The sequence below is a fragment of the Cryptosporidium muris genome, genomic scaffold (genome assembly GCF_000006515.1).
Source record: "Cryptosporidium muris RN66 scf_1106632373407 genomic scaffold, whole genome shotgun sequence".
In the NCBI taxonomy this organism is placed as follows: domain Eukaryota; phylum Apicomplexa; class Conoidasida; order Eucoccidiorida; family Cryptosporidiidae; genus Cryptosporidium; species Cryptosporidium muris.
In genome coordinates, this window is record NW_002196572.1 from 33,595 (window position 1) to 61,351 (window position 27,757).

The 27,757-nt window shown below is 30.2% G+C and overlaps 4 protein-coding genes across 4 annotated transcripts, besides 10 other annotated features; 1 reads left to right on the forward strand and 3 right to left on the reverse strand.

Annotated features, from left to right (window-relative positions):
* Window positions 1-230: 230 nt before the first annotated feature.
* CMU_015730 (thrombospondin type 1 domain-containing protein) lies at window positions 231-11,492 on the reverse strand (the record flags this gene model as incomplete). The annotated part of the gene is made up of 1 exon (XM_002140139.1): window positions 231-11,492. One exon carries the CDS (start codon window positions 11,490-11,492, stop codon window positions 231-233), a length of 11,262 nt encoding a protein of 3,753 aa, XP_002140175.1.
* A 351-nt stretch (window positions 11,493-11,843) lies between these two features.
* CMU_015740 (uncharacterized protein) lies at window positions 11,844-13,142 on the reverse strand (the record flags this gene model as incomplete). The annotated part of the gene is made up of 1 exon (XM_002140140.1): window positions 11,844-13,142. The coding sequence occupies one exon, from the start codon at window positions 13,140-13,142 to the stop codon at window positions 11,844-11,846; it is 1,299 nt and encodes a 432-aa protein (XP_002140176.1).
* A 272-nt stretch (window positions 13,143-13,414) lies between these two features.
* Window positions 13,415-13,445: a sequence feature (AT_rich).
* Window positions 13,446-13,660: 215 nt separating this feature from the next.
* On the forward strand, window positions 13,661-15,223 carry CMU_015750 (insulinase, putative; the record flags this gene model as incomplete). The annotated part of the gene is made up of 2 exons (XM_002140141.1): window positions 13,661-14,765; window positions 14,835-15,223. The coding sequence occupies 2 exons, from the start codon at window positions 13,661-13,663 to the stop codon at window positions 15,221-15,223; spliced, it is 1,494 nt and encodes a 497-aa protein (XP_002140177.1).
* Window positions 15,224-15,230: 7 nt separating this feature from the next.
* Window positions 15,231-15,268: a sequence feature (AT_rich).
* A 42-nt stretch (window positions 15,269-15,310) lies between these two features.
* CMU_015760 (uncharacterized protein) lies at window positions 15,311-27,037 on the reverse strand (the record flags this gene model as incomplete). Its single annotated transcript, XM_002140142.1, has 2 exons — window positions 15,311-25,068; window positions 25,285-27,037. 2 exons carry the CDS (start codon window positions 27,035-27,037, stop codon window positions 15,311-15,313), a joined length of 11,511 nt encoding a protein of 3,836 aa, XP_002140178.1.
* Window positions 15,668-15,717: a sequence feature (AT_rich).
* Window positions 16,183-16,224: a sequence feature (AT_rich).
* Window positions 24,074-24,116: a sequence feature (AT_rich).
* Window positions 24,744-24,765: a sequence feature (AT_rich).
* Window positions 25,229-25,261: a sequence feature (AT_rich).
* A 35-nt stretch (window positions 27,038-27,072) lies between the features above and the next one.
* Window positions 27,073-27,097: a sequence feature (AT_rich).
* Window positions 27,098-27,214: 117 nt separating this feature from the next.
* Window positions 27,215-27,250: a sequence feature (AT_rich).
* Window positions 27,251-27,563: 313 nt separating this feature from the next.
* Window positions 27,564-27,632: a sequence feature (AT_rich).
* Window positions 27,633-27,757: the final 125 nt, after the last annotated feature.

Genomic DNA, 27,757 nt, shown 5'->3' on the forward strand with positions numbered 1-27,757 from the left:
TAAGAGATAGTTTTTAACGTAATATAAAGCTTTCTATATTGGATATAGTCAATATATCAAATATAACTCTTGCAATTAAAAAGATTGAGCCTATAAGAGTTTATAAAATATAAAATTTGATACAAGCATTTGAATTTGCATTATGATTAGATTTCTATTTGATCTCTTATTTTTAAACTGCAAAATATATTTGTTATTAGATAAATAGTAAAAAGGATTTATAAAGTAATTTATTGTTCTGAACCTTCCCAACTAGAAAAGTGCTGACGTTTTTCATCGTCATTTGAAACAGTTTCAGTAGTTGGTTGTTCATAACTCTGTGTAGGATCAAGGCCATAAAGTTGTAATAGAACTCTTCGAGCATTTTGAACTCTTTCATATTGATCAAAGTCGTACAAGTCCGTTAATTGTTTATATTTCAATTTCCACATCCAAAATATTATTGTTACAAGTACAGCTATGATCGCAATTATTACAGATACTCCAATTAAAGTGGTTAATGAAAATATATGTGAGAATGTCACTTCTATTCCACGCTTCACATGGCTAAAATCAGTAAGGGATCCCTTAACACATATGAGGGGTTGCGATTCCCAATCTCCATTCTTACATGTAAGTAAAAAGTATCCCCTTTTAATGGAATCCTCAACATCTGAACTAGCATCAAAAGAATAACTTTCACTTTTCAATACTTCATTTCCAATATTCCCGGATTTGGGAGATAAATAATGACCATTGGAGCAAGATACTTTTCTTTGATCACCATGGCGATATTCTATTCCCGCAACAATGTGACCTTCACCCAAACTTCCACTACGTAAGTTAATGCATCTCTTTTTGCATTCAAATTTTGGGTATATCCATTCACCATCAAAACACTTTATCACGTCTTCTATAATATGCGTAGTACTAGAGTATCCAGATGAGCAAGCAACATTTATTGAAGTTGCATGGTTAATTAGGGAATTCCCATCTGTAGTATATTTGTTAAATTTTCGAACAAGTCCATTTGGAAAATTCTGTAAAGGTTTACATGGTTTATTACACTGAATATTCGTATTTGTATCCCATCTCCCATTATTACAGTATATTATATCTGGTGATCTACCTGATGAAGCATAATATTTATTATTTGAGCATTTTATTGTAAATTTTGTTCCATGAGGATATGAGATTTGTCTCATTTCTGAGATATTAACAACATTAGTAGTAATAATCATATATCTACTATTATCTTGAAAGTATGGATTGTTTAGTGAACAAGGTTCCATTGGTAAGTCGAAATGATTTTGATTAATACTTTGAAATCCTACAGAATTCATCCATGGTAAGGGAGGAGGTATTGACTTATTTACTCCAATTGAAGTTACTATTTTTGTTGATATTGAAATAATTTTTACATAGCATGAGATATTCTGTAGAATATCCCCAGTTTCACTACAAAAATCTATGGTTAATTTTTCTTCAAGACGTCTATGTTCCCAAAGTGAGGGTGTTAGAGGACGCATATCGATGAAGTTTATAGTACCCAAATCAATGACAACTTCAATAATATATTTATATTGCTTTACAGTATAAGATTTGGGTTCTGCTGTAATAGTGACTTTTGTAATATCAGACTCTACAATCCCTAGTTGTTGACTTACAATGTGAGTAACCATTTGAACTGCATTGGGGTCATTAGATATTAATGTGGATTCAGGTTGGTTGATACCTAGTAAGAGATGATACACAGGTCTTGGTGAACCATGAGAGCATGTTCTGTCAAATGTCATACTACATATCTGTTCAAGTCTAGATATAGACCACCACCATGAATGGTCCGAAGGTGTGATAAAGGAATATGAAGATGTTATTGTTGGTAAGTGTTTATCTAATATATTAAGGGAGTGATAAAGATCCATTGCAATGGCAGTACAACATCCTAAAGTATCTGTTAGTAGTGAATGGCGAGCTTTACATATTGAAGAGCACGATGGATAATAAGGGGTTAAGTTATGATATTTAGTTTGGTCACCCAAGTCATTATAATTTGTTGCTCCTATAACTTCTGTTCCAATACCAATACAACCATTAAAAAGTTCTTGAAGTGGAACATATATTTCTGGGTACATAGATGACACTCTGCAATCATCCGCATCCCAGTTACAAGATTCATTAAAGCAATGTGAATCACACATTCCATCTCCTACATACTGACTAAAGCAACTTGGGCTGCAGTATCCGGAATTATTTATTGCTTGAAATCCAGACACTTTAGATAAAGACTGCATTTTTGATGTGGTATTTATTTCATTGCTTTCATTCATTTCTTTCTTCGTCCTTCCACTATTAATATTTGAGTTATTGAAATTCAAAGATGCTTCAAGAGCTGCCGATGCTCCTGCAAACAATAAAGGTCCACAAGTTTGTCCTTTTTCATTTTTTAAGCAAAAATGTCTTGAATAGTGCCTTAATAGAAGGCCAAGTGATTCAGCTTGAGGATCTCGAATAGTTTTCCCATATCTTTGTAAATAAGTCCCTAACTTTCCGGCAACTATAATAAAACATTTTGAATCACAAGGATTAAGAAACAGAGTTCGACTTTTAATAGGGTCTTTTTCTAGAAGGAGTGAAAGGGATTCTTGACAAAAGGATCTGTCTGAAGTTTTAGTACACATTAAGTCAAGCCAGCTTTCATTTGTTTCTCCTAATATCACATCTAATCCGAGAGATGCAAGTGAAGGATATGAATATCCAAATTCAGAATATCCACTTGTTGGGCCTGAGCTCCCAAAATCTGTATTTCTCATCTCTAATTCAATTTGTTTTTTTAGAGGTGAAGGAGGGAGAGGATAACCCCAAGCATAATGGAGTTGAGTTACCGAATCAAAATATTTAAGATGAGATCTATAACAACCATAAGCATCACATCGAGACTCAATTTCACTTAATTGAGATGATACGAATTCTTCTGGGTCAATTGCAGTGTTTATTGTGGTTTTAATTTTACTAAAACAATAACGTTCATTATCTTTTGGCTTATCAGGGTCTGATTTAGGAGAGATATAGCACCATGAATCAATTAGTTGTTGTGCATACTTTATTGTATTACACAAAGTCCCCTGTTTCATTGAATATCGTTTTATAAGGTTATAAAATTTGTGATAACAAGAAGGAACTTCATAAGGATCATCTATATTAGTAGAGTGAACTGTAGAAAATTCATCTTTTAAAGAGGTTTCAATGGACTGTAAATTCGAAAAGAAAGACTGTTTTGAATTGCTACTTGAGTATTTAGATCCTATGAAGGAACTTGTTAGTGGTTTAGAAGATGATCTCATCGATATTGTATCATTAACTTCTTTTTGCAGTGCTCCTCCCCTACAAAATAAGTCAACTTGAGCTCCTGTTGGTTCTCTATCATATAATAGGGATCCACATCCTCCTTGAACGAGGATTCTTCTAAATTGGATGGGAAATAAACAGCAATCTTCATATTCAACAGATTTCTCACCTTTAGCTGTATTACCTTCACGATTAGTGTCAAAGTAAGTAAGTCCGTTTTTATTAATAGGTTGACTGTTTAGTTTACATTTTAAATATAAATTTCGCAGATATGGAAGAGGCCTTTTTAAAAAAAGAGATTCCTTTTGACCAAAAGTTGCAGTAAGTATAAATGGCATTGTTATTCCGCTCGAGTAAAAGAGATTTCGGGCATCTTCATCTAAATTCATATCATTGGATGGACCACTTTTAGGACCTGCATATAAATTATCCCATCTACTTTTCAACATCCTTATCATCCTATCAGAGTGGAATTTCGCTTTTATAGGTCTTTGATCTATAGCATCTGCTGCTAGTCTGTAATTTTTACTTGTTAGTAAATCCAAAATTTTGGAATTTCCATCCGCTAAACTCATTGTGTTTTCTGTATTTAAGATATTAATTGTGTCAATATCTTCTGTTTTAGGGGTAAGCTTTACATTTCTAGAAGCAAATTGAGTTCTTAGGCTAGTAATAAATCTTTGTGATACGCTGGGATCCTTAAGAGCTTTTTTAAAGGAAGCTTCTCTTCCTGCAGAAGATGAGGAGAAAAATCCGACAGCAAACATTATATATAAAGGACCTATAAAAGAATAGTCATCTTTATTTTGTACATTATCTTTAATATTCGAATTTTTCAACCCACTCTTGCTATCTCTCGTATCAGATATTTCGGCGACATCTTCGACTTCTTCGTTCTCTTGATTCTTTAGCTTATTTACAGCTTCTTTAAATTTATCACAGCTATTACAAGTTATAGGGCAAGCCACTGATACTTCAATATCAGCAGAAACATCTGCCGGAACTTCGCGATTAAATTGCTTTGCCAGTTCTGCAAGAGTTTTGGAGCAAAATGGCTTTAGCATTGAACAAGAAATCCCAAATGATTCGAGTTGATTATCCTGATCAGCACATTCTATTGGGATATCATCTATAGGATCTCTATCAAAAGTCCCAGTACTAATAGCTTCTAAACGTAATCCATTGTGTTGATATATAGGTAGAGATGAATATAAAGCTGTATAAATAGATGATACACTTTTATAATCTAAATCTGCAGCTCTTTCAAGTTGAAGAATTACTTGCATAACTTGAACATGAGGTTCTTCACATTTGAATTGTTCTGGAAGTACATAAATATTCTTTTCAAGGTCGCAGACAGCTTCCACAGTAGAAGATGATAAAGATGGTGTTGTAAAACCTGTAGCACAACTTACTAGTAAATTACTTTGCACTTTAGAAGTCTCATCATTAGATACAATTAAATTTGTAGAAGATTGGTCATCAATACTCTTGAAAGAGCTTAAATTACTTTTTTTTTCTGTAAACTCCATATAGTACCCTGGTCCCCATTGTTTAGTAGAATGAAATGAGCAAAAAGATCTATTTGGCTTAGAAAGATAGCTTACTCCATAATTAGAACAATAATTGCAAGATCTTGCACAAATATCACTTAAACGTAAATTTTCCTTATTATTGTTAAATCTTTCAGCTAATGACACGCTCACTTGTAGTAGTGGAATATCACATCCATACCCAAGTATATTAGCAGTTTCAATTGCAATTCTACATTCGCCTGGCTGTATTTTAGGGTCATCATTACACTCTTCTCGGCACCTACCACAGGATTTAGGACAGTGGTCGTAAATTTTCTTTGAAGAATATTGTGAAACAAGTTTGGGGTTTTTGAAGATAGCTCTATTTTCAAGAGATTCATTGCATACTTGTCCAATATAAACTGCATAATTAATTATATCTCTGCATTTGTTTTCTATTATGTTATATAAGACGTCATCCTTACAAATAAATGAATTGGACAATTTTGTGTTACCATCTATACTAGTGTTGTCAGTATTACAAAGACCACAAGATTCAGCACAAGCATGAAGTAGTAAAGTATTCTGTGGAATATCGGGTGGTAATTGAGACCCAGGTAGGTCTTTTAAGGGAGTACTACAGTCAAATACTCCTAGTATTTGTCGGCAAGTAAATCCAGATGCCTCTTCAACTCTAGGGTCGTCTTGACATGGGTATACATTAGTGTCTAATGCTGAAAAATCTGGAGATACAATTTCAGTATCTGTTTGCTTTTCATTATTTGAAAATTTTTCATCTTTCAAATCTTCATTTCTAGTGGAAATTTTTGGAGGGACTGTGTGTATCAGTGAGTTGGTGGTATTTATCTTGTCTTCGTCTCTTTCCATGTTTCCATTGTCTAATAAATGAGCACAATCACCACCATCAAAATCGCAATTTGAATTATTGCAAGCTTGATCACATACAGTATTTCCAATAAACCAAAGTAGGCATCCAGGTGAACACTCTTCGCACTTTTGACATGTATAGGGGCAAACACGCCATAAATGAGAGCCCTCTGGAAGTCCATAAGATTTTGCACTTGGTATAGGGGTATTACACATAACTGCAAGATCTGCACAATTATATCCCTTTTCAGCTACTTCAGGTTGATCCTCACAATATCTTTTTTTACCCATAACTGTTGTAAATGGTTTGACTGGAGCTATTATGGATGATGGTTTATTTTGTATTAATGAAGTTGAACATGCGTTACATGTGTACTCACATGCTTGTCTTACTGTTGATTTAGGAGTCAAATCCTTAGGAGTGATTATATTTGGTTTTATTTTATCTAGGGTAACATTGCAACCATAACGTGATTTTATATCTTTGCAAGTTGTCTTGAACATTAATGGTATAGCTGGATGATCCATACAAAGTGAATCTATATTCACTTTGCTTGGTAAAAGTAATTCAGGTCTAATTATTGATAAAGAATGAGATGAAGGAACCATATTTTGTAAATTTCCATCATCACAATCTCCTTCATCGAAGTGACACTGGGAATTATTGCAAGATAAGTCGCAGTAATTATTGCCAAGAAACCACTTAGGACAACCTGGAGCACATTCTTCGCATATTCCACATGTCATAGGGCATATTTGTTTGATTGTAGCTGTTGTAGGTAGTCCTGCTTCTTTAGATGATGGTGTTAGTGGTAGTCTTAGCAAACAAGCCTGTTTGAGAGCTTTACATTTAGCTCTTGAGTCCATTAGTTCAGGAATATCCACGCAATTTCTGAATTTACCTGCAAAATATGTAATCGGTCCCTCAAGAACAGGAGAGTTGTCGATTAAAGAAGAATCAGTTGAGTCAATTGAATCAGTATGACTAAAACTAACATTCGAAGAGCTCTGTTCTGCTTCTTGAGTTGGAAACTCTTCTTCTACTTGCTTCTCATCTTTAGCTTCAGTACAATCTCCCCCATCAAAATTACATTCCGAGTTATTGCAAGCTTTATCGCATACTGAATTAGCTACAAACCACTTCGGGCACCCAGGTGAACATTCTTCACACTTTTTACAGGTTTCTGGACATATTTGCCATACATAACTATTTGGAGGTAATCCATATGTCTCTGGACTAGGTATTGCAAAGTCACACATTGAAACCAAACTACTACATGAAATTCCATTTTCTGCAACTTCTGGTTGGTCCTCACAATATCTAATTTTACCTAGAACTTCTGTTGATGGTTTTGTTTGTAAAATCCTCTTAATTTCAGATGAAGATAAATTTGTATTAGTTAAGATATTTGAGTCTTCATTTACTTCAAACTGACTATATACTTGCTGCAAGAATCTCAACTTATTCTTATTTTTCCTCTCTACTTCAGGAGCTTTTTTACTCATATTGCCTTGTAATTCGATATAATTTGATGTATTTTGCAAATTATATGTGCCATTTATATCAATTAAACCTTGTAAATTCTTTAAATCTATAATATTCGGAATTTCTGGAGTTCTTAGTAGTTTAAGTGTGCCAGTAAAATTAAGAAAATCCAATTTATTTCTATTAGTATAAGTAATTCTAGAGTTGGGTATATTCTCAAAATGTAAATTATATGCAAGACTTTTCAAAAGTCTTTTTGGCTGAAATTCTTGCTCTTTTAGTTGTCTTTCTAAAGTGTCTTTAGAACATATAGGATGAATTTCTACAAATTCCTGTAGAACTTTTTGAATACCAATGTCAACAAGAGACCAAAGTGTATATTTTTCAGTTTGTGGATCATTATTTTCAGGATAGAATGGCTCAATAGATATGAGATATAAGGTCCCAACAGGTCCAATAATTAGTCTATGGTGATCTCCAGTTATGTAAATAGGTTCACCTATATCTCTAAACATTATATAAGTATATGCATGTTTTGAATCTCTTTTGTAAACTGTATTAACAGAATTTAGAACTTGGGGGGCATTTTCAATAATAATAAAAGGGCATTGATCTTCTTCACAGCTAGGAATACGAGGAATTCCATCACCATCTACATACAACAAAGGAACACCACTTGGCTCCATTTGTTGCACAAACCCGCTTTCATTACATTGATACTTAAAGAATGGTATTGCTGAGTATCTTCTGAATCTGTAGCCTGGATTACATTGCACAATGACTACATCCCCTCTTTTATATTCTGGCTGTAAAAGAGTAGAAGATGTTAGTGAGTCTGGCACACTAAATAAGTTGTCTTTATTATTCAAACTAGTCACACTATATTGAGCAGTTCCACTTATTTCTATTGCTGAAGTTGACGTACCAGGTTCTATAGTGTCGCTGATTTCCTTTGTAGCTCCTGCTAGAATTAGCTTATAAACTACACCTTCAGGAGCTTTGGGAAGAATACAGGTACTTCTTGGATTTCTAGTTTCATTATTTTCACAATCTCCATCATCATACCTGCAATTTGCGTTGTTACAAGCTATATCACAATGAAGATTCCCAATATCTCTTAATTGGCAATTAGGGGCACATTCTGAGCACATTCCACACGTGGCTGGACAGCCATCCATAATTCTAGCTTCAGTTGGTTTATCATCCGGATAGGGTACTCCATTAGCTTTGGCAACATCAACAAGACGTTTTTTACATCCAAACATAGCTTTTAATATTGCACAAGGTACGACTTCTTGGGCTTCTGGACGATCTATACAAGCTTCATCAGGGCATCTAAAGCCATTGCAACCAACTTTCTGAGTTAAATCAAATTCACAGCGTCCTCCACCTGTGGCTGCTACTTGGATAACCCTCTGACGTCGCTTAATACCTCCTCCACAAGTTGCAGTACAAGGAGACCAAGCTGACCATTGTCCAACTTCACAGTCACGTGTAGCAATGCACTGAAACTCGTTACAAGATTGAAATTCTCTAAGGTGTCCACATGGTAGGCCATCATTTGGTTTGTTTAGTATAGTTCTAGTCCTAGATTTAGAGCCACTACCACATGTTTTGCTGCAAGTTGACCATTCATTCCACTCACTTAAGGTGCAGTCCATTTTGCAGGCTCTCTCAGCACAGGGACGGTAATCTTGTAAAGATGGACATGGTAGCCCATTATCAGAATTATATTTTAAGATTTCCCTAACTCGATTTTGAACTCCTATCCCACAATTGACTCCACAAGCACTCCATTCACTCCATTCTGAAACTTCACAGTCCTGAGGACATTCTATGAATTCTGGACACTCCTTATCATCTTCTTTAGTTTCTATTAAATGAGGGCACTTTTTCGAAGTTATTGGAAGTTCTAAAACCAGACGTTCTCTGATTCTTGTAGGTTTCATACCACATATTCCTAAACAAGAAGACCATTCTGACCAGGATGATACAACACATTCATTTGAACATGAAGCCATTGAACATGGTCTGAAATCTTCAGTAGAAAAGTTACACTTTCTATTTATAGAAGGGATTATTAGCTTTCTTTGACGACTCTGAAAACCTTCACCACAAGTTACACTACATTCTGTCCAACTTGACCACTCTCCCACTTCACAGTTGCTCTTGCAGTCTGTAGACATTGCGAAGCATTTAGAACTGTCTTCTAAAACTCCGCAAACAGTAGACAATACTTTTTGTGAATCTCCAAAATGGTTAGGAGAAATGACTTTTCTTGTTGTTTTTGTAATTCCAAACCCACATTTAGAGGAGCATTCAGATGGTTCTGACCAAGATCCGAAAATACATCTCTCAGTACAAGGATAAGTATTACACTTTTCAATAGCTAATAATGCAGGACAATTTAATCTATTGGCTGGAAGTGATTGCTTCACTCCTTTTATATTCCCAGTTTTGTTTATTATTCTCCTTAATCTTCGTCTTGAACCTCCACCACATGATGCACTACATTCTGACCATGATCCCCAGCTGGAAACTTTGCAATCATCCAGATCTTGTATGTTGCATTCATCAGAACATTCTATCTTTTCCATATAATTGTTATATAATTCACAGTTTAAATTGTTTGGATTATAAATAATTGTGCGATGTCTATGTCTGTTTACTTTGTTTGGTTCTAGTATATTTTTAGTATCTAAATGTGAGTCTAATACTGTTCTACATTCATCTTCACAACTAGACCATGTAGACCACTCTCCCAAATTACACTTCCCGTCATCTAATAAAGACAATGCATCACAACTACCAAAACAATCCTTGCTTTCTTCTAGAGGAGGGCAACTCCCTTTCTTGGGATATGTAACAATACTTCTAGATCTCTTTGATAAGCCTGCAATATTGCATATCTTACTTGAACATTTGCTCCATTCATTCCATTCTGATACAATACATCTTTCATTCAAACAAGCCATTTCATTGCAGAACTTTGTTTGAAATAAAGGTCCACAAATACTATCTGTATTTAACCATTTCTCAGTCTCTGCATTGTTAGGTCCACTTAGTAACCAGCGAGTTCTTAAACGAGATCCATTGCCACAAGTTGAAGAACAAGCTGACCATGCTGACCATTGACTCATCTCACACTCTAATAGTCTTTGTACACTAAGTCCTAAGTCTGAACTACAGTCTTTAAATTCAGTTACATCTTTGCAATTTAAATCATCTTCTCGCCTCTCTATAACATAGCGAATCCTCCTCTGAGATATTTTGTCTTTATATTCTACGTCAAAATGTGTACAAGGAGACCACTCAGACCACTCAGATAATTTGCATGTATTTGGACAATTCAATTGTTCCGTTTCACATTTAATTGGTCTTTCCTCTACAATACATGTATATTCAGGATCTTCATTCTTAAATGGAGGTGTAATAATTTCTCGTCTCTCTATACAGGTGTCATCTTCTTTACAAGGATTTTTAGAAATCATGGATTTAAGTGAAAAATCTCCTAAGGTACAATTTGCAGCACAGGTATCTAGCATGCACTCTCTTACTTGTCTTGTTTCAGGACACTGATACATATTCTGGTCTTTTGGAGCCATTATAATAGACCTTTCCCTCATTTGTCTTCCTATTCCACAAGATGTTGAACAGGGACTCCATTCAGTCCAATTTGAAACATTACAACTTAATGGACATGGTATGTGAGAGTTACAACCTGTCTCCTCAGCAGTTAAAGCTCCACAAGTTTCTCCACCATTTCTAGGTTGTACTATAACTTGCCTTGTTCTAGTTATCCTTCCACCTGGTCCACATGATACAGAACATGAGGACCAGTGAGACCAAGATGATAGTTTGCAATCTACTTTCCAACAATCTCCACCGTCAAATTGACAATTTGGATTGTTGCACTCTTTATCACATACTCCATTCCCAATAAACCAAATAGCACATCCATGAGAGCATTCTTTACATTTATTGCAAGATGCAGGACAGGCGTCTACAACACGTGTGTTTCCAGGAATCCCAGTTGGTAGGCTATCTTGGGAAAGATCTTTCAATAACTTTTCACATCCTAAAAAACCTCCAAATCGTCTAGCTAAAAAAGAACAAGAATATCCACTTTCCGCAACAGCTGGGTTGTCTTGGCATACTAGTCCAGAAGAGCTTACAACCGGGCTTTTCCAGCTCTCTGATTCTACAAATTGATCTAATAATACCACCAAACTGTGTATAATAATTGTAGTAATATAAGTAATTGATGAGTATTTCATTAAATTTGAATTTATAAGAAATTTAAGCAAAGTTTTGCCAATATCGTTATGTTAGCTTCTTCACTTAGTAAAAAGTCCCAAAACTTTATAATACTCATAAGATCACTAGATTTCTAATTATTCATTGATGAAATAGGTCATTACAACAAATTTTGTCGCTAATCAGATGATTATTCTTCCTTTTTTGGTTCTTAATCTAAGGAATCTTGAAAATACACGCAATAATTGGCGTCTCTTATATCCATGATAAATATGCATACACTCTAATTCGAGGTTATTTCACCTTTTAAGATCCAGAGAAACTTAAAAGAAATATAGAAACTCATTTTTTTAATCCTAAATTATAAATTTTTAGCTTTGAGTATTTGTATTGTACTTTATCCATTGATACCCCAATGGAATATTTTCTTTCTCGTTCTCTCCCTTAAAAATATTATCAATAGCTAGTTGATAAGTTGTATCAAACATAAGATCTATATCTATTTCTTCTTCTGTTACTATATTAGTTAAGTTATTGAAGTTTTCCTTTTGGTTTTCTAATATCACTTTGGGTATATCATCTTCAATTAATGAATTAGCTTCACTACTTAAATCCATAGTTATAAATCTACTTAAATCTACTGAATCACTTTTAAAGTCTGAACTCATTTCAATATTATCTTTTTCATTACATAACTGAGGTTCCTTAGTATATTCTATGTTTTTTGAGTCAATAGGGCTGCATTTGCTCATAGAATACCAAGTAGCACCTATACTTGTTAGTATTATACCAATAATGAGCTTGAATGTTATTGGATTTTTGAAAATTATACATCCTATAAGGCATGTAAGTATTTGTTTTACGTTTCCAGCTATATTCATAGTTAAAGGAGATATTACAGCAGCATTGCTAAAGCTTAATATATTGATTAAGAATGCCATTATTCCTGCTAACATGAGTGATCCAAACATTATTATTGTTTCAAATAAATCACATTTATATTGTAATATAAAACTATATAATTCACCAAATATTACAGTAAATAATGCCAGAGTCATTGTGGCTACTGGGCTAACGTACTGCAACATGATTATTGGCGAAATTTTGATATTATCAACTTGCAATTTTTGAGTAATGATACCTTTTAAAGACGAAATAATACATCCAAATAAAACTATAATAATCTCATTGAATTTTACAGATGGAGTAACATTTACTGTAATTGCAACTCCTATTATAACCATAATAACTTGAGGTAATTGTGATAATTTATATTGATGTTTGAAAAAGACAACACCTATTCCCATAGTAAATAGTGGAATACTTGTACGCAATATTTGATGTAGGGAAATAGAAACTGCATAAAGAGATGCATTTGAAATCCATATATTGATGGCAACTATAACACTGAAAAGCAAAATTTTTATCTTTTCAGATCCAGTTAATTCATGATCAACACTCCATGTAGGATCCTTCTTTTTTTTATATACTACTACAATATTACTCAGTATTGAGCTTGTAAGCATATGGATGAAAGTTAAAATTATTGGATATGGGAAGATTGACTGCATTAATAACTTTGAGAATAATGTAAATATTAAGCTCAGAATTAGCCATAGATTAAATAGTAACTTTTTTTGTTTAGCTTTTTCTAACAACTGAGTTAACATTACAAAACAAATATCTTCAGTATATATTCAAATAACTATAAATACTAATATTTCATAAGCTCATTATGATAGAGAAATTAAAAAGTAAAAGTAGAATTTTTATGAAATATTGAATAATTAACACTAGATATGGTGGGGCTTAAATATTATAATGTAAGTACCATTTTTGTGGGGGAAATGAAATACGGAAAAATGATCAAAAAAAATTCAATAATTAATGAGAGAATTAGGATATAGTTTGTAATAGAAATAATATTCGTTGATATTAAAGCTATTTATATTATTTTAAAAGATTTTTTTTAACTATGAACGAAATGTAAATCTTTTTAACATTGCGATTTGCATGTAGATACAGATCAATAAGTATCGGATACTCTTAAAATGCATTTGTATAACGGCGGCAATTTTATTTGAAGGGTTGCAATAGAAGAACCTATATACTTTGTTTTTGTATTCTTTTTAAGTAACAAAAACATAGAGGAGCAATTTTAGGTGAAAATTAATAGTATCAAAATACAATGGTTAGAATATTAACCAAAACTTTAAATTTACGTTCTTTATCTGAATATGGACTTAAAAGAAGTGGTATGCCTTTATTTAAAACTATTCAGCACATGATTAGTTATAAATCCCATACAGATGAACTCAAATCAAAAGTATCCCTCAAGGATTTATTTACTAAACCATATTATAATACATCTGTTCTCAGAAATGGCTTGCGTGTTGCTACATATGAGACAAGTGATTCAGCTATAACATTTGGTGTTTGGATAGATAGTGGAAGCCGCTATGAATCTAAGGAAAAGAACGGTGTTGCTCACTTTTTAGAACATATGATATTTAAAGGTACAACGAAAAGATCAAGATATCAACTTGAATCTGAAATCGAGAATTTGGGTGCTCATTTAAATGCATACACATCACGAGAGCAAACAGTGTATTATGCTCGATGCTTTAATAAAGATTTACCACAATGTATGGAGCTATTAGGTGATATATTGCAAAATTCAGTATTGGATCCTGCTGCAATTGAGGCTGAAAGATTTGTAATTTTGCGAGAAATGGAGGAGATAGAAAAGACACCGGAGGAAATTTTATTTGATCGTCTACATATGGCTGCATTCAAAAATAACTCTCTAGGATACACGATATTAGGCCCACCAGAAAATATAAAAACGATAAATAGAAATGATTTATTGGATTATATTCAGAAAAATTACTTAGCAGAAAGAATGGTAATAGTAGGTGTCGGTAATTTGAAACATGCAGAATTTGTTAAACATGTGGAAAACAACTTTTCAAATATACCTAGTAAATCTAAATTTGAAATTCCTTTAGATTCAAGTTATCCAAATTTTAGTGGATCAGAAATAGTTGATATGAATAATAATTATGATCAAATTGTACATTTAGCAGTCGCCTATGAAGGAGTACCATGGGATCATCCAGACATGCCGGCATTTATGTTGATGCAAAGTATTATTGGGAGTTATAGGAAGAATGAAGATTACTTAATTCCACCAAAGATATCAACTAATAAAACGATTTATAATATAGCCACAGGATCTGAGACGGGAGATATTCATTCTTTTAGTGCATTTAACACTTGCTACAAAGATACAGGTAGGAAATATTGATTTTTTTTCTAAATATCATACAAATATAATTCTTAATGAAACTTAATAATTTCAGGTATTTTTGGATGGTATGCTGAGTGTGATAGGAAAGCTGTAAATTATTGCATAGATCATATGATGCTAGCTTTCACGTCATTATCATACTCCATAACTGATGAAGAAGTTTTTAGAGCTAAAAATCAGTTAAAGTTGCAGCTATTTAGTTCTATTGAAACCCCAAATAGTATAGCAGAAGAAATTGGTCGACATCTACTCGTATATAATAGATACGTCCATATGCTAGAATGGATTAAGCGGATAGATGCAATAAGTGTTCAAGATTTAAAGAGAGTAGCTTTTAAATATCTTTATGATGCAAAGATTGCATTTACTACAATGGGAGCTATCGATAAAATCCCAGACTATACAACTTTAAGGGTCAAGACTTCTCAATTAAAAAGTTAATGTGTACTTTATAAAATTAGAATTTATAATTTTCTAATTATATAAGTTGTATATTTAGTTAACTTTCTGCCAACCATATTTTAATGTTTACAAGTGCTCAATTGAAAGTGACTTTATATAATGAAATGTTGGGATTATTATATCACTTATTATTCTGTTTATCATAGTAGTATAGTTTACTTGCTCTTTATTATGTATAGGGTTGCAGCTATATTTTTCCGTAGTACTTATATTCTGGAAATTCCTTTTTTCTATTGTTGTAATACAGTGTAATTTTTCAATTTTCAACTTTAGAAGGTTTTCTTCTAACTCAAAAATAAAGGTAAATTTTAAAAGAACAAATTTAAATGTAGAATCTTTAAATATAGCAAAAACTTGCACTTTAATTTTTGAGCGTGATAATAATCCACAATAATTATGTATATAACCAACATTTAATGCACCATTTTTTTCAAAAAATTTTTTTAATGGAAAAAAAAATATTTTCAATTTTTCCCAAATACTTATAAATCGTAATTTTGAATATAGTTTATAAGGAACTTCTAGTAAAGTAATTTCCTGTAAAGTTGAAAGTCCCAATTTTCTTTTAAGTAAGTTCATTAAATTAGCAACTGTTGTGAATTTATTAGATAATAGCTCGTTTATAGATCCTGAATTAATCTTTAAACCAAATTTGATAATTTTGTCCCATATATTCCTTGAATTTATCCTCTGTTGAGAGTGCCATAGAATATTTGTGATTTTAAAAATAGTAAAAGATCTTATAAGCTCTATATTGTTGGTTTCATAAGTATCTTCAATTTCATTATTAGTAGTATGAATAGGATTTCCATTTAATGAATTTAAAATGAGACAAAAATATAAGATAGAATGAGATTGTTCCTTTTTTTTCCTGTATTCATAGTTATTAGTTAATCTTGATTTTGTACTAAAAGTATTTAAGAAACTAGATTTTGATGTTATTAAAAATGAAATAATAATATTATCATTTTCAAAAATATCTTTTACAAGAACAAGTAAATCTGACCCATTAAATGATATGGAAATAATACTATTCTCTTCTTGATTGTAGAGTAAGTCATTTATTATTGTGTTTAAGTCAAAATTATGCATAGAAAATGAATTTAGAATGTAATAATTTCTGACAACATCTTCTACAATAGGAGAATTATCAGAAGTTAAATTAATAGCGTCATTAGTTGTGAATTTACTACTTTTTTCGAAATCATAGTATGAGCTAACAGTATTATTTTTATTAACTATTGTATTATTTAAGTTACCCCAAATTGACTTTTTTTCTAAATTATTTCCCTCAACTTTATTTTTTAATATATCATTATTGAAAAACCACTTTATCATCAAAACTAATTGTTTAGGGGAATAAAATGTTGGATTAATATTTTTATATTGATTATTAACCAGTTTGTGAAACACTATACTATTATTGCAATACTGATTCCATACCTCTTTTAAGCAATCATGAGATTGATTCATAATATGAGTCATGAAAAACTTTCTTAAATTCAATTTAATTAGAAATTGTTTAATAGGGCAGCTCTGATCTGTAGTTTCAAGCTCATCATCTGAAAATAAATGTAGCTTAATATTAAGATGTAAGTTTAAGCTAACATGATTATTTCCAATTACTGTGACAGTTATATTTTGGGAAGTTACAGTAAAAAGTAAACATATAATATGTTTAAGACCAGTATCATTGTATAAAGTTCCAATATAAATTAATTCTTGAGATATTTGTAAAGGTATAAGCGGAGCTTCTTGAAATATATTCTGAGATAAGTGTTGTAAATTATCTTGAAATATGTAATTGGATCGAATTAGTGAGAAAGTTCGTAAAATTCTGATGATTATATAAATATTTGAACTATTAGAAAGTGGTTGACTAAAGCTGTGCTTTATACGAATCATATTCATCATATTCATATGTCTATCAATTGCTTCTGTTAAACTATTTAGTACATTTAAATAATATGACTGTGAAGAGGAGCAAAAAGGTAGATCCTTAAATATTTGCTTGTATATAACGAGAGATATGTCATAACTCTGTTTATCAGAGTATTTGTAAGAAGTTTTTGCTTGTTGGATTTGGATACCTTTTTTAATATTTACTCTTTGAATTTTTGTTTTGGGACTTTTATCAAGTAAAAGAATTGCTATAATTAAACTAATTGATATTGTTTGGAAATCTTCTAGACATTTTAAACACCCCAAATCTTTAGGAATATAACAGGTAGTTTCATTATCTAAAGTTGCGTTGTGTATATTCACTCTATTATAATAAGTATCGCTTTCAAAATTTTCTTCAAGTTCTGGGTGTAAAAGCCAATTGTGGTAATGTTGAAGATTTGGTCTCGTAATATATTCCAGTATTTCAACTAATTGACTTTTAAAGTCTGATAATGTGTATAATAAGTTTAAATGAGTGGAGTATTTTTCAATATTTACATTGTTATTTTCATTACTGTAATTTAACAATTTTGAAGGAAATACAGAGAGATGACTCATTTTCTTTTTACTAAAAAATAAAAATATCAATTCCATTTCTTCCAATAGGAATTCTAGTGTATTGTAAAATTTATCTTCAAAAATATCATAAATATTTAATAGTTTATGTGAGAAATTAAAATCTACTTGATCAGATTTGAGTTTAATTAGATTAACTTCCCTATTCCAGTTTGAGAGTGTTGAAGTTAATAATAAGCTAATATAATTCCAAAATCTATATTTTGAATATAAAGTCATCCATTCTTTAATAAACTGATTGGCCTGTTGTGAGATAAGTTCTTGTAAAACAGAAGGATATAATGATTCAATCTGATTATATTTTACATATTCATTTGTTAAATGATTTTCTTCCAAAAAAAAATCAAATCTTTCCAGAAATATGGGAGTAGCACCGTCCATTAAAGAACATATATTATGGCATGACTTGAGGTTATATATCTGAATATTCAATGAAACACATACGTTACTAAATAATTTTTCTGGAGATTTTAGTGGGTATAAATGTAGATTAAAATATTTACTCCATATAAAGTAAATTATATATATTGGTAGTCCACATAAAACACCATAGTTTGTATTTAATAGTGAAGAGGATATATAATCCCAACTAACAGCGAATGGAGATAGATCAATAATAGGGATATAATTATCTTTAATAGAGTTATTCCATCCTATTAATTGATAGAGCCATAGGGTATATAAAGTTGTATTCCAAATATAATCACTGAATATATTTTTTAATTTAGATTCAGTACTTTTAGGTAAATACCAGCTTAAAAGTAGTATCCCATTTGGTGTAATATCTATAAAAGCATAATATCTGAGTGAAATATCATTGTAATTAGCATAGTTTAAACTAGGACTATTGTTTTCAATTTCACAAGTTCCAGTTTCATCAGATGAATATAATATGATAGTTATTCTTGGTCTAATCCTTCCACCACAAAGTTTAAATAGAGAACAAAAAGTTGAGTTAAAATCCATATCATTACTTGTATTCTGTTTTAAATTTCTATAATTTTTTTCATATAAAGAATCAATCCAGATTTGTATATCTTTAGATATAAATTCACAATACTTCAAAGAACTTGTGTATTTAGATACATGCCACCCAGATTCACGTGTTTCTATAGTTTGAATCTTATTTATAAAACTTGAAAAATTGATATTAAGGTATTCTCTAGCTTTATCTGGTTGTAAATCATCTACATTAAAGTCGTCATTTCTAATTTCAACACTTTGTTTTGTATTGGGATACTGAGGATATCCATCATTTTGAAATTTATCTAATTGCTCTAAATCATGTATAAAACAAGAGTGGCCAATTAAGTAAGCTTTGAAATTCTTGTTTTTACTGAAATTCTCTCTTATAACTGTTTCATAAATATTATTTAGTAGACTCTGAATACTCCATGAAGGATTATATAATTGTTGGGTTTGAAAGTCGTTTGAGCTACTTAAATTGAATTTGCTCAATATTGGTACTGAGTAGTGCATTATTTGTGAAGTTTTAGTGTGAGATAATGTGTTGGTTTGATTATCATGCTCTCCAATAGAGGAAGAAAACTTATGGACTAAATTTTCATGGAATCTGATATTTTGCAAAATATTTTGCAACTCTTCTTTATATTTAAACAAGTGACGAATAGATGAACCTAAGCTAGGTATCAATATATCTCCATTATTTAGTAATGATGAGTCATTATTTATCTCATGTACAAAACCAAAACGTAGTTCTTCAGATTTCTCTCTATCATAAGTTGGAAGCTGTGGCTCTTTATTTGAGTGTTCCTTGGTAGGTGTTGCTTCTTGTTTCATAAAACGCAATTCAAAAGCGAGATCTAGTAGAGTTAAATTTAATAGCGACTTAACTAGCTCTAATAATTCCGTATGAAACTTCGAACTTTCTCCAAAATTATCTTCGTATAAAGCAGACTCATAGTCAAGTAGTTTGGAAAAATTCCAGATATCGGCAGTAATATATAAGCAGGGCATTAACCAAATATTTGCTTTTTTATAGCTATGGGTACTATTTAAAGAATGATCTTGAAATGATTCTGGAATAATATGTACTGGTAATGATGGTTGAACCTGTATTGAATGGCCTTCATGATTACGAAGAATATTCCATGGACTGTATGAACCTGTATTATTAGGTATATTTGCTCTAATAGTTCTATTATTTGTTGTGAGATCGAGTAAATCCAAATTTTCATTAATATCCCATATTAACTGTTGCCATTTATCAATATCATCTTCATAAATACTTAACAGTATTATTGAGGAGTTTATTTGTTCACCAAGACGAACCCCTCCACCCCAAGCTCCATTCATAGGAAGTGGCATTCCATCTATACCTGAAAATATTGCAATATCAATACAATATTCAGAGAGAATCTTTTGTTTTGAGTTTAAATTTTCAGTAGTGGGAGATACTTTAAAGTTATAAAATTGCATAATTACATTCTTTGGTATTATAAATCTGACTCTAGATCTATTATTTTCTAAGTCTTCATTTATTATGTCACTAAAGCCCATTATATTTAGTCTTTTTACAAACCTCAAAAGTATATCCTTAATACAAAGTTTTATTTCAGTTTTTTTTGCTATATTCCACAAAGAAATGGCTATATAATTATGAAACGCCGAGCTCATTCTCCAAATAGCAGATGCCACAGGAAGTGGAATTTCTTGTAATAATAGCTTAGGTGAGTAGTTTTTATCTGTAATATTGTTACTATTAAATTTAAGTGATACATTGCTATCATTAAAATAAATTGGAGAAGTATTTATAACAATATTGCTAGCTCCAGTAAGATCGGATTTACTCCAACTATTCCTTCTAATCAATGTTGAGTCATCAATTTGTTCTTCATCATTTCCAATTTTTAATGAGCTCAATTGAAGTACCTCATTAAATTCATTTTTAGAATAGTCTAAATTGTTTGTCTTCTTTCCGAAGTTTTGTAAAGCTATTTTTAAATATTTCATAAAGTGCCCTTTTGTACCTTTTGAAGGTTTTCTCACTCCAAAAAATGTCAGCGAAAGTCCTACTGTGGAAGAACTTTGTTTCCCATCTTTTGATTTATTCATTAGTAAGTATCCAGGTTTAATTAAAAATACAGAACCTGTACCTGATGTCAGTGGATATGTGAGTATAATATCATCTGAGCAGCATAGCCAACCTTCAGGAGAGTTTATAGTGAAAGATGCAAATTGAAAAGCTAAACATGATATGCTTGAGTTATATATCTTGTTGTCAGTAAAGTTTGTAGTAAGAAAACCATCAAGTAGTGGAATATTGAATAAGTTATAAGGTATTTCTAGGGATATTTCATCTTGAGGATTCAACCAAAATGTATAATGAGGTATTTGCACCTGTTTACCATCCCAAAGTGTGATCTTACCAAAGTTAGAAGTGTCTTCAATTCTTGATGACTTGTGATATAGTGAGTTTTGAGTCTGTAAGTAGTAACTAGGAGTCATGCCGAAAGGTATATTATAAAGTGATGTAGTGTTAGGATTTCCAAATATCCTCATATATAAATTAGCTTCATAATTGTTATGGACAGATTTTGCAGTCTCAAAAAACTCTATTGGTGAACAATAATCATTAATTGATGCAAAAGGCTCTTCTGATATTATAGGGATTATATAAGGAGATGCAGTTTTCGTATTAATCGTATTTTTAAGTAAAAAGTCTATAGAAAATTCTTTCCACATTTTAATAAAACGTTCTTGGATTGAAGAAAAGCAAAAAGAAATAATTTCATTCAAACTTTGACTTAAGAATTTGCAATTACAAAATTTACACCATATTTTACTAGAATTATTTTCCTGAAGCTTAACTAGTTCAATTGAGGAAGGTGAATATAAAAAAAACGAAACTTTTAAATATAAATTATTGTCATCTAGACTCAATAATTGATTATTCATACTTGATACACAAGTAAAAGAACCATTATTTAGATAATTCAACTTGCATTTAATTTCTGAATTAGGCAGGTTTTCAATTTCATCCACATCAAATTGCATTGAAATAAATATTCTAAAGTGATTTTGTATAGAATTAAGATCTAAATATTCATACTCATCTTTTTGCAAATTTATTTTTTCATCTTCTTCATTCAAAAGTATTTTTTTTTTATTCCTATTCCACAAGAGTATCAGTGGATCTCTCTGTATTGGTACTAAATCAACTTTAGAGGAGAAACTATTAAAAAGAGAAGCATAGTCATCCTTATTTTTTTTTAAAAAAAAGGGTAGTAAAGGAATATAAATGCTTGATGTATACATTATAGAGCTTCCATGAAGATGTTCTAATTTTTGCAAAATATTGAGATCAGGATTATTCTGATTCCAAACTACTCTTTGGGTAATTTGAATACATTCCAAAAATAAGTCCTTTCCAAAAAGTGACAAATTGTCTATAGAATGTCTATGACTATTTATCCCAATAATTTTTTCTAACAAACAGCTATCTGATTTATGCGTAAAGGATAGTTCCATAGCTGTATCAATAATCCAATGATAGATAGTGTATCTTAATTTCTCAACAAAATGTTCATAAATATCAAAGTATTTACTTGTACAATATTCTTTCAATTTAGTACATTTGTTATATTCATATATGAATATATCTATATTTAAATTGCTAGACTCCAAAATACATAAACAAGTAATTAAAAATAGCCAATATGTCAATGCATTTGGATTTAAGCTAGTCATCACTTTTTCCCCTTTTAATTTAATAAATGAATAAATAAGACTCTTCTGTTTATCTAACAATTCAATTGAGCTACTAGAAATTTTCATCACAAGCAAAGAAGGTCTATATCCATATTTTTTCAAATTATATAAATAAAGAGGTCTTTTTAATTTATCATTTGCTTCTTTTCTAAATTCAGTACTATTAATACAATTGATTAAATCATCCTTTTTATTTATAAAGGAGTTATCAGTTATTTCTATTTCACCAAATTTATGATAATTCGAATATTGACTAAATAATGTGATGAAATCGCAATGATCTAAACTACTAACTGTCTTAACTATTTGAAATCCAAAAGTCTGTGTGCCAATTCTGGCTATTAATTCAGATTCCATACATTTTATCATCTTTAATATATCTTGATTATTAGAAACATAATGTAATATATTACTTGATGGTCTGAGTTTTTTGAAGGCACTGTATAAAACTTTCTGAAAAATGGATATAGGAACTGAAAACTTAATTGGTTTATGCTTCATTTTAGAAATAGTTTCATCTATATTTAATATATCCCTTGAAGTATATACCATATTTGCAATATAATTCTTAAAAAAAATTTCACTTTGTCGATCATCTAGTAAAATATCTATATCCCTATAATGGACTGGAATATTGTGAGTGCAATAGTCACATATAGCTTTAAATCTCAAAGTATTCCATATATAAAGCACATCTTGTATATAAAGATTTACTGAATCTTCTATTATACTCTCATTAAGAATTCCTTCACATTTATTATCATTATATTTGCAATATAATGAAAAATCGAAATTATCAAAAAATATCTTTTTCAAGTTTGATGTTACACCGCAACATAGAGCATTGCAATTCCCAATATAAAAGTCTAATTTAAGGATATTTAATTCAATATAATTATTTGTATCATTAATTGTAGTTTCTATATACTTTTCTTTCTTAAATTGTTCCTTGCTCCACTTCTCAGGATATATGTGTATAATTAAAAAGTGTTCATTAAATATATGTTCAGATTCCGTATGATTTAATGTTTGGTTGCATCTTAAATTGTAACTAACCTTTGCAGAATTCAAAAAGTTAAATAAATACCACTCATATTTTTTGATTCTCAATGAATATTCTGCTCTTCTATTAATCTTATTAATAAATTTATCCAGCAAATCACACGCTATTTCTCTCATTTTACTCTTCCAAAATAAATATTTACTTTTCTCCATTACTCTTTTTTCATGATTATCTGTATTAAAGTATTCAAATGAATAATCTTGTTTAAAAGGATTTATTTCAATTGAACAATAAGACTCAAACTCCTTAATTATGTGCTGAGTTTTTTTATTTTCAAACACAGAATATTCATTGTCTGAGCCTATTAGACACTTTGAAAATTGATCTATACAATTTATATGATCTAAAGATTTGGTGAATTTCCCCGTATCATTATTAAAGTGTTCAATTTCCTCAGAGCTTCTCTTACTTAGAGCTAAAAACAAAATTGACATTTCTTCCAAATTTAAGTTAACTCTCCTATTTATTGTTGACCTACTTTTAAATATTCGAGTTGAATTTCTTCTAAATTGCACTTTATTTTTAATATTATTAAAGTTTGACAAATAATTAATTAAAGAGATTGCTTTAATTATATTGTTATCCTGGTTTTGAATGTAATCAAGAAAATAAGTAAATAAATCACAATAATTTGGCTCTAGAGAATTAATAATATTGTTTTGGTTTATCATATATAAGGTACAAACTATTGGAGATCCGGAGCTATTCCTATCGAAAATTATGGAAATTTCATATACTAATATTATTATTTCGTCTTTGATTTCCTTTTGATTCATATTTCCCTGATTCTTACCAGTTACAAATTTTATCCATACAACTCTTATATTTGTGCTAATCTCTTTAACATATAATAAGATCCAATTTTCATGGTATCTTGCTTTTCCTAAAGTAGAAATAATACGATGACTTAAAAACATGGAAAGGTACTCCTTGTTGAAAATTTGTTTTCTTCTATCAAAAATATTGCTAGACGTATTCCATAACATATATTTCCATGACCTTTTCATTTGAAGTTGATTAACAAAGCAATTTTGTGTATTTATAATAGAAAATAGAATATATTCTATTGATTTTACAGGAGATAAAACTCCTAAATGCTCCGGTCCTATCTTCAAATTTTCAATATAGCTAAATTTAGCAGAAACTGAATTGTATCCACTGACCAAATAATTATCTCCAAAATTCATTATTTTAATATATATATTATCAAGTAGCTTTTTACTGTTTTCTTCACATATCTGCTGGTTAAGACCATGATATAAGCTGTAAATTGTAACTAAACTACTCAACTCTGAATTTTCTTCTTCATCCTTAGAGAGGTATCTATAAAGCTTTAACCACTGAATATAATAACGATTATCTTTCTTTATATTCTGAATTTGTTCATATAACTCTAAATTTATGTTTTTGGTACAAATATCACTGCACCAAGATCTCATTATATTCCATATTGTTTGATCCTCAAAACAAATTTTCTCATTTATATTTGAAAAGTACATATTCTCATTGCCTTTTTCCAAAAATAATAAATCCAAACTTCGCAATTATTTACTTCGCTACTTTTTATAGGTTCCATACAATTTGTATTCTAAACTAAGTATCATTTCCTGGATAATTTTCCATGTCTGATCAAATGAATTTGAATCTCTGTTTATTTTCAACGTATAATCTAATATATTTAAAAAAATTGTATTTTTTATTTTGAATGTATGAGGTAATAAATTACTATCTATTAATTTTTGGGATTGCAAATTTAAATGTTGCCCCGAGAGTACTTTCGAAATATCATTTAGTAAATAATCTATGTTTACCATCATGTTTATGTATAAGTTGATATTTTGAAACAAAATATCCTTCTTGCTATATAAACTTCTGCCTGAACTAAATAATTTCCTCCCAAATATTATTTCTGGCTTATTATCATCTACTAAACATTCAATGTCACAAGTTTGTTCATCCATACTGTAGGTGCTGGAATTTAATTCAAAATTAGCTATTTGAGATTGTTTGTAACCAGTTCCCGATTCATATTCAGAATTGTATAAGGTATTAAATTTAAATATGCCATTTATATCTTGTATATATATTTTAACTGACCATCTATTATAGTCGTAATCATCAACAGTATAGTAAATATTAACAAAACTATGAAATTGAGAAACTAAAATAACAGGTATTGATATTAATTGATCTTTAAATAAAAGATTATATCCAATCATCATCTTAGATGCAAATATATCTAATAATGAAATTCTTTTATCTAATAAATAAGATTTATACAGAAAACAATTCAAATATAATTCCTCAATACTTAAAGTATCCACAATACTCACTTCAGTATTTCTGAATAAAAGATTCTTAACAATCTGTTTTAACTTTAAATTATCTACTATTTCTTCGTCTACAATTGTCATACTACCATTGCAACAGCACCTCGTAAGATATTCTAATGTTTCAATAGATGGTACCATACCATAGCTAGTTTTATATTCAGGCTCAGAATCTTTAACTAATACTATATGAACCTGAATATCATTACTTATACATGTCCGAATTATGTCATTATTTAGACAAAGGATCTGATCGTCCTTATATACTTCAGTAGCTGCTTTCAAATTTTTAGATATTATACCATCTGTTATTATAATGACTGATTTATCAAATTCACTAGGAAGTGAGTCTAAATATAATTTTAATTCAAAATTCCACCAATTATTTGTTAAATAGGAACTATTATAAAATTCAAGACTTTGATATAACAACCTCCCAATTTCTTCTTGTATCTTTAAAATAATCAAATCCAAAAATATAGATGTCACTTCACAATCAGATATACAAGTATCATGTAATATAAGTTGGTAACTAGAGTCATTCGTATTGATGCCAAAAATAAGAATTGAGATTCTTATGTTAATATTACTAGTTGATTTACTATCTTTGTATATACATCTATTTAGGGCTGATATAGCCTCAAAGAGCTCTTTCAAAATCTCAGAGAAATATAAAATAACCAAATCTAATTTTGTATACTCTCTCCTTCTATTTCTAATTAAATATCTAAGAGAGAAACTTAAATCTAGGATGAATGAAAAGTGCAAATTACTATGTATACAACACATGCATGTACCAGTATTTATATATGATATAGAACCATCATTATCACTATTATCCAAGATATTCAGTTTTGGTTTTAATACTATATAAATTGGTAAAAATAAATCTGAAAAAAGTGACAGAGTAAATGAACCAACTAAAACAACTCTGATTGAATTCTGACCACTTTTTTGATATTCTATTAAAAGAAACTCGAGATTTAGAGCTTCCAGACTATCAGTACTATTCAAGTTTTCGAGTATCAAAATTGAAGGTCTTATACATAGCTTCAAGAGCTGCCTTTGTATAAATTGTAATTGAGGAGTCAGTAAACATAGTTCAAGACATTCATTTGAGCAGTTGATATGCAAAATATCTTGTCTCATGAAGTGAAAATGATAAGGCTTATAGCTTACATAAGATAAAATATATAAAATTTATAAATAGTATGTAATGTGGATACCATTTCTTAATGGATATATTATTCAATAAATACTCCAAATAATTCAATAAGTTGCGGTATTTTAAGTTGCTACTATCTTAAGTCATGTGTATACTATTTGAAAAATAAATATGATTAATATGTAAATTAAAATAATGGCTTCCTTATATTCTTATCTAAATAATACTAAATCAAAATCATACAATAGTTCATTATAGTTATAAAATATAGAAAGTTCTATATAAGAGTTTAATTAACAAAACTAATTTAAGTATATGAATGATACACCAAATAATATATCAATAAAAACAAAAATAAAGAAAGAAAGTTACATATTATATCTTCTTGATGTTCAAGTTAGTGAGGATAATATGAGAAAGTACCTATATTAATGGGACTTAGTATCAATATCTTATTTTTATTGTCTATACATTGATTGGACTTCATGGTAACTAAGACCTATACTACAGAAAAATATAATACATTTCATTCTAAATATTTAATAATAGATTATATTGTAAAAAAAGAAATATTTTAAAGACAAACAATACAATAAGAACTAAAAGTTGCGCTAAATTTGAACACAAAATTTGTGATTCCTTGTACATTTAGTGAAAAATAAAGTTACTTGTACTACTTTAATTCACTGCTAATTACTATGATT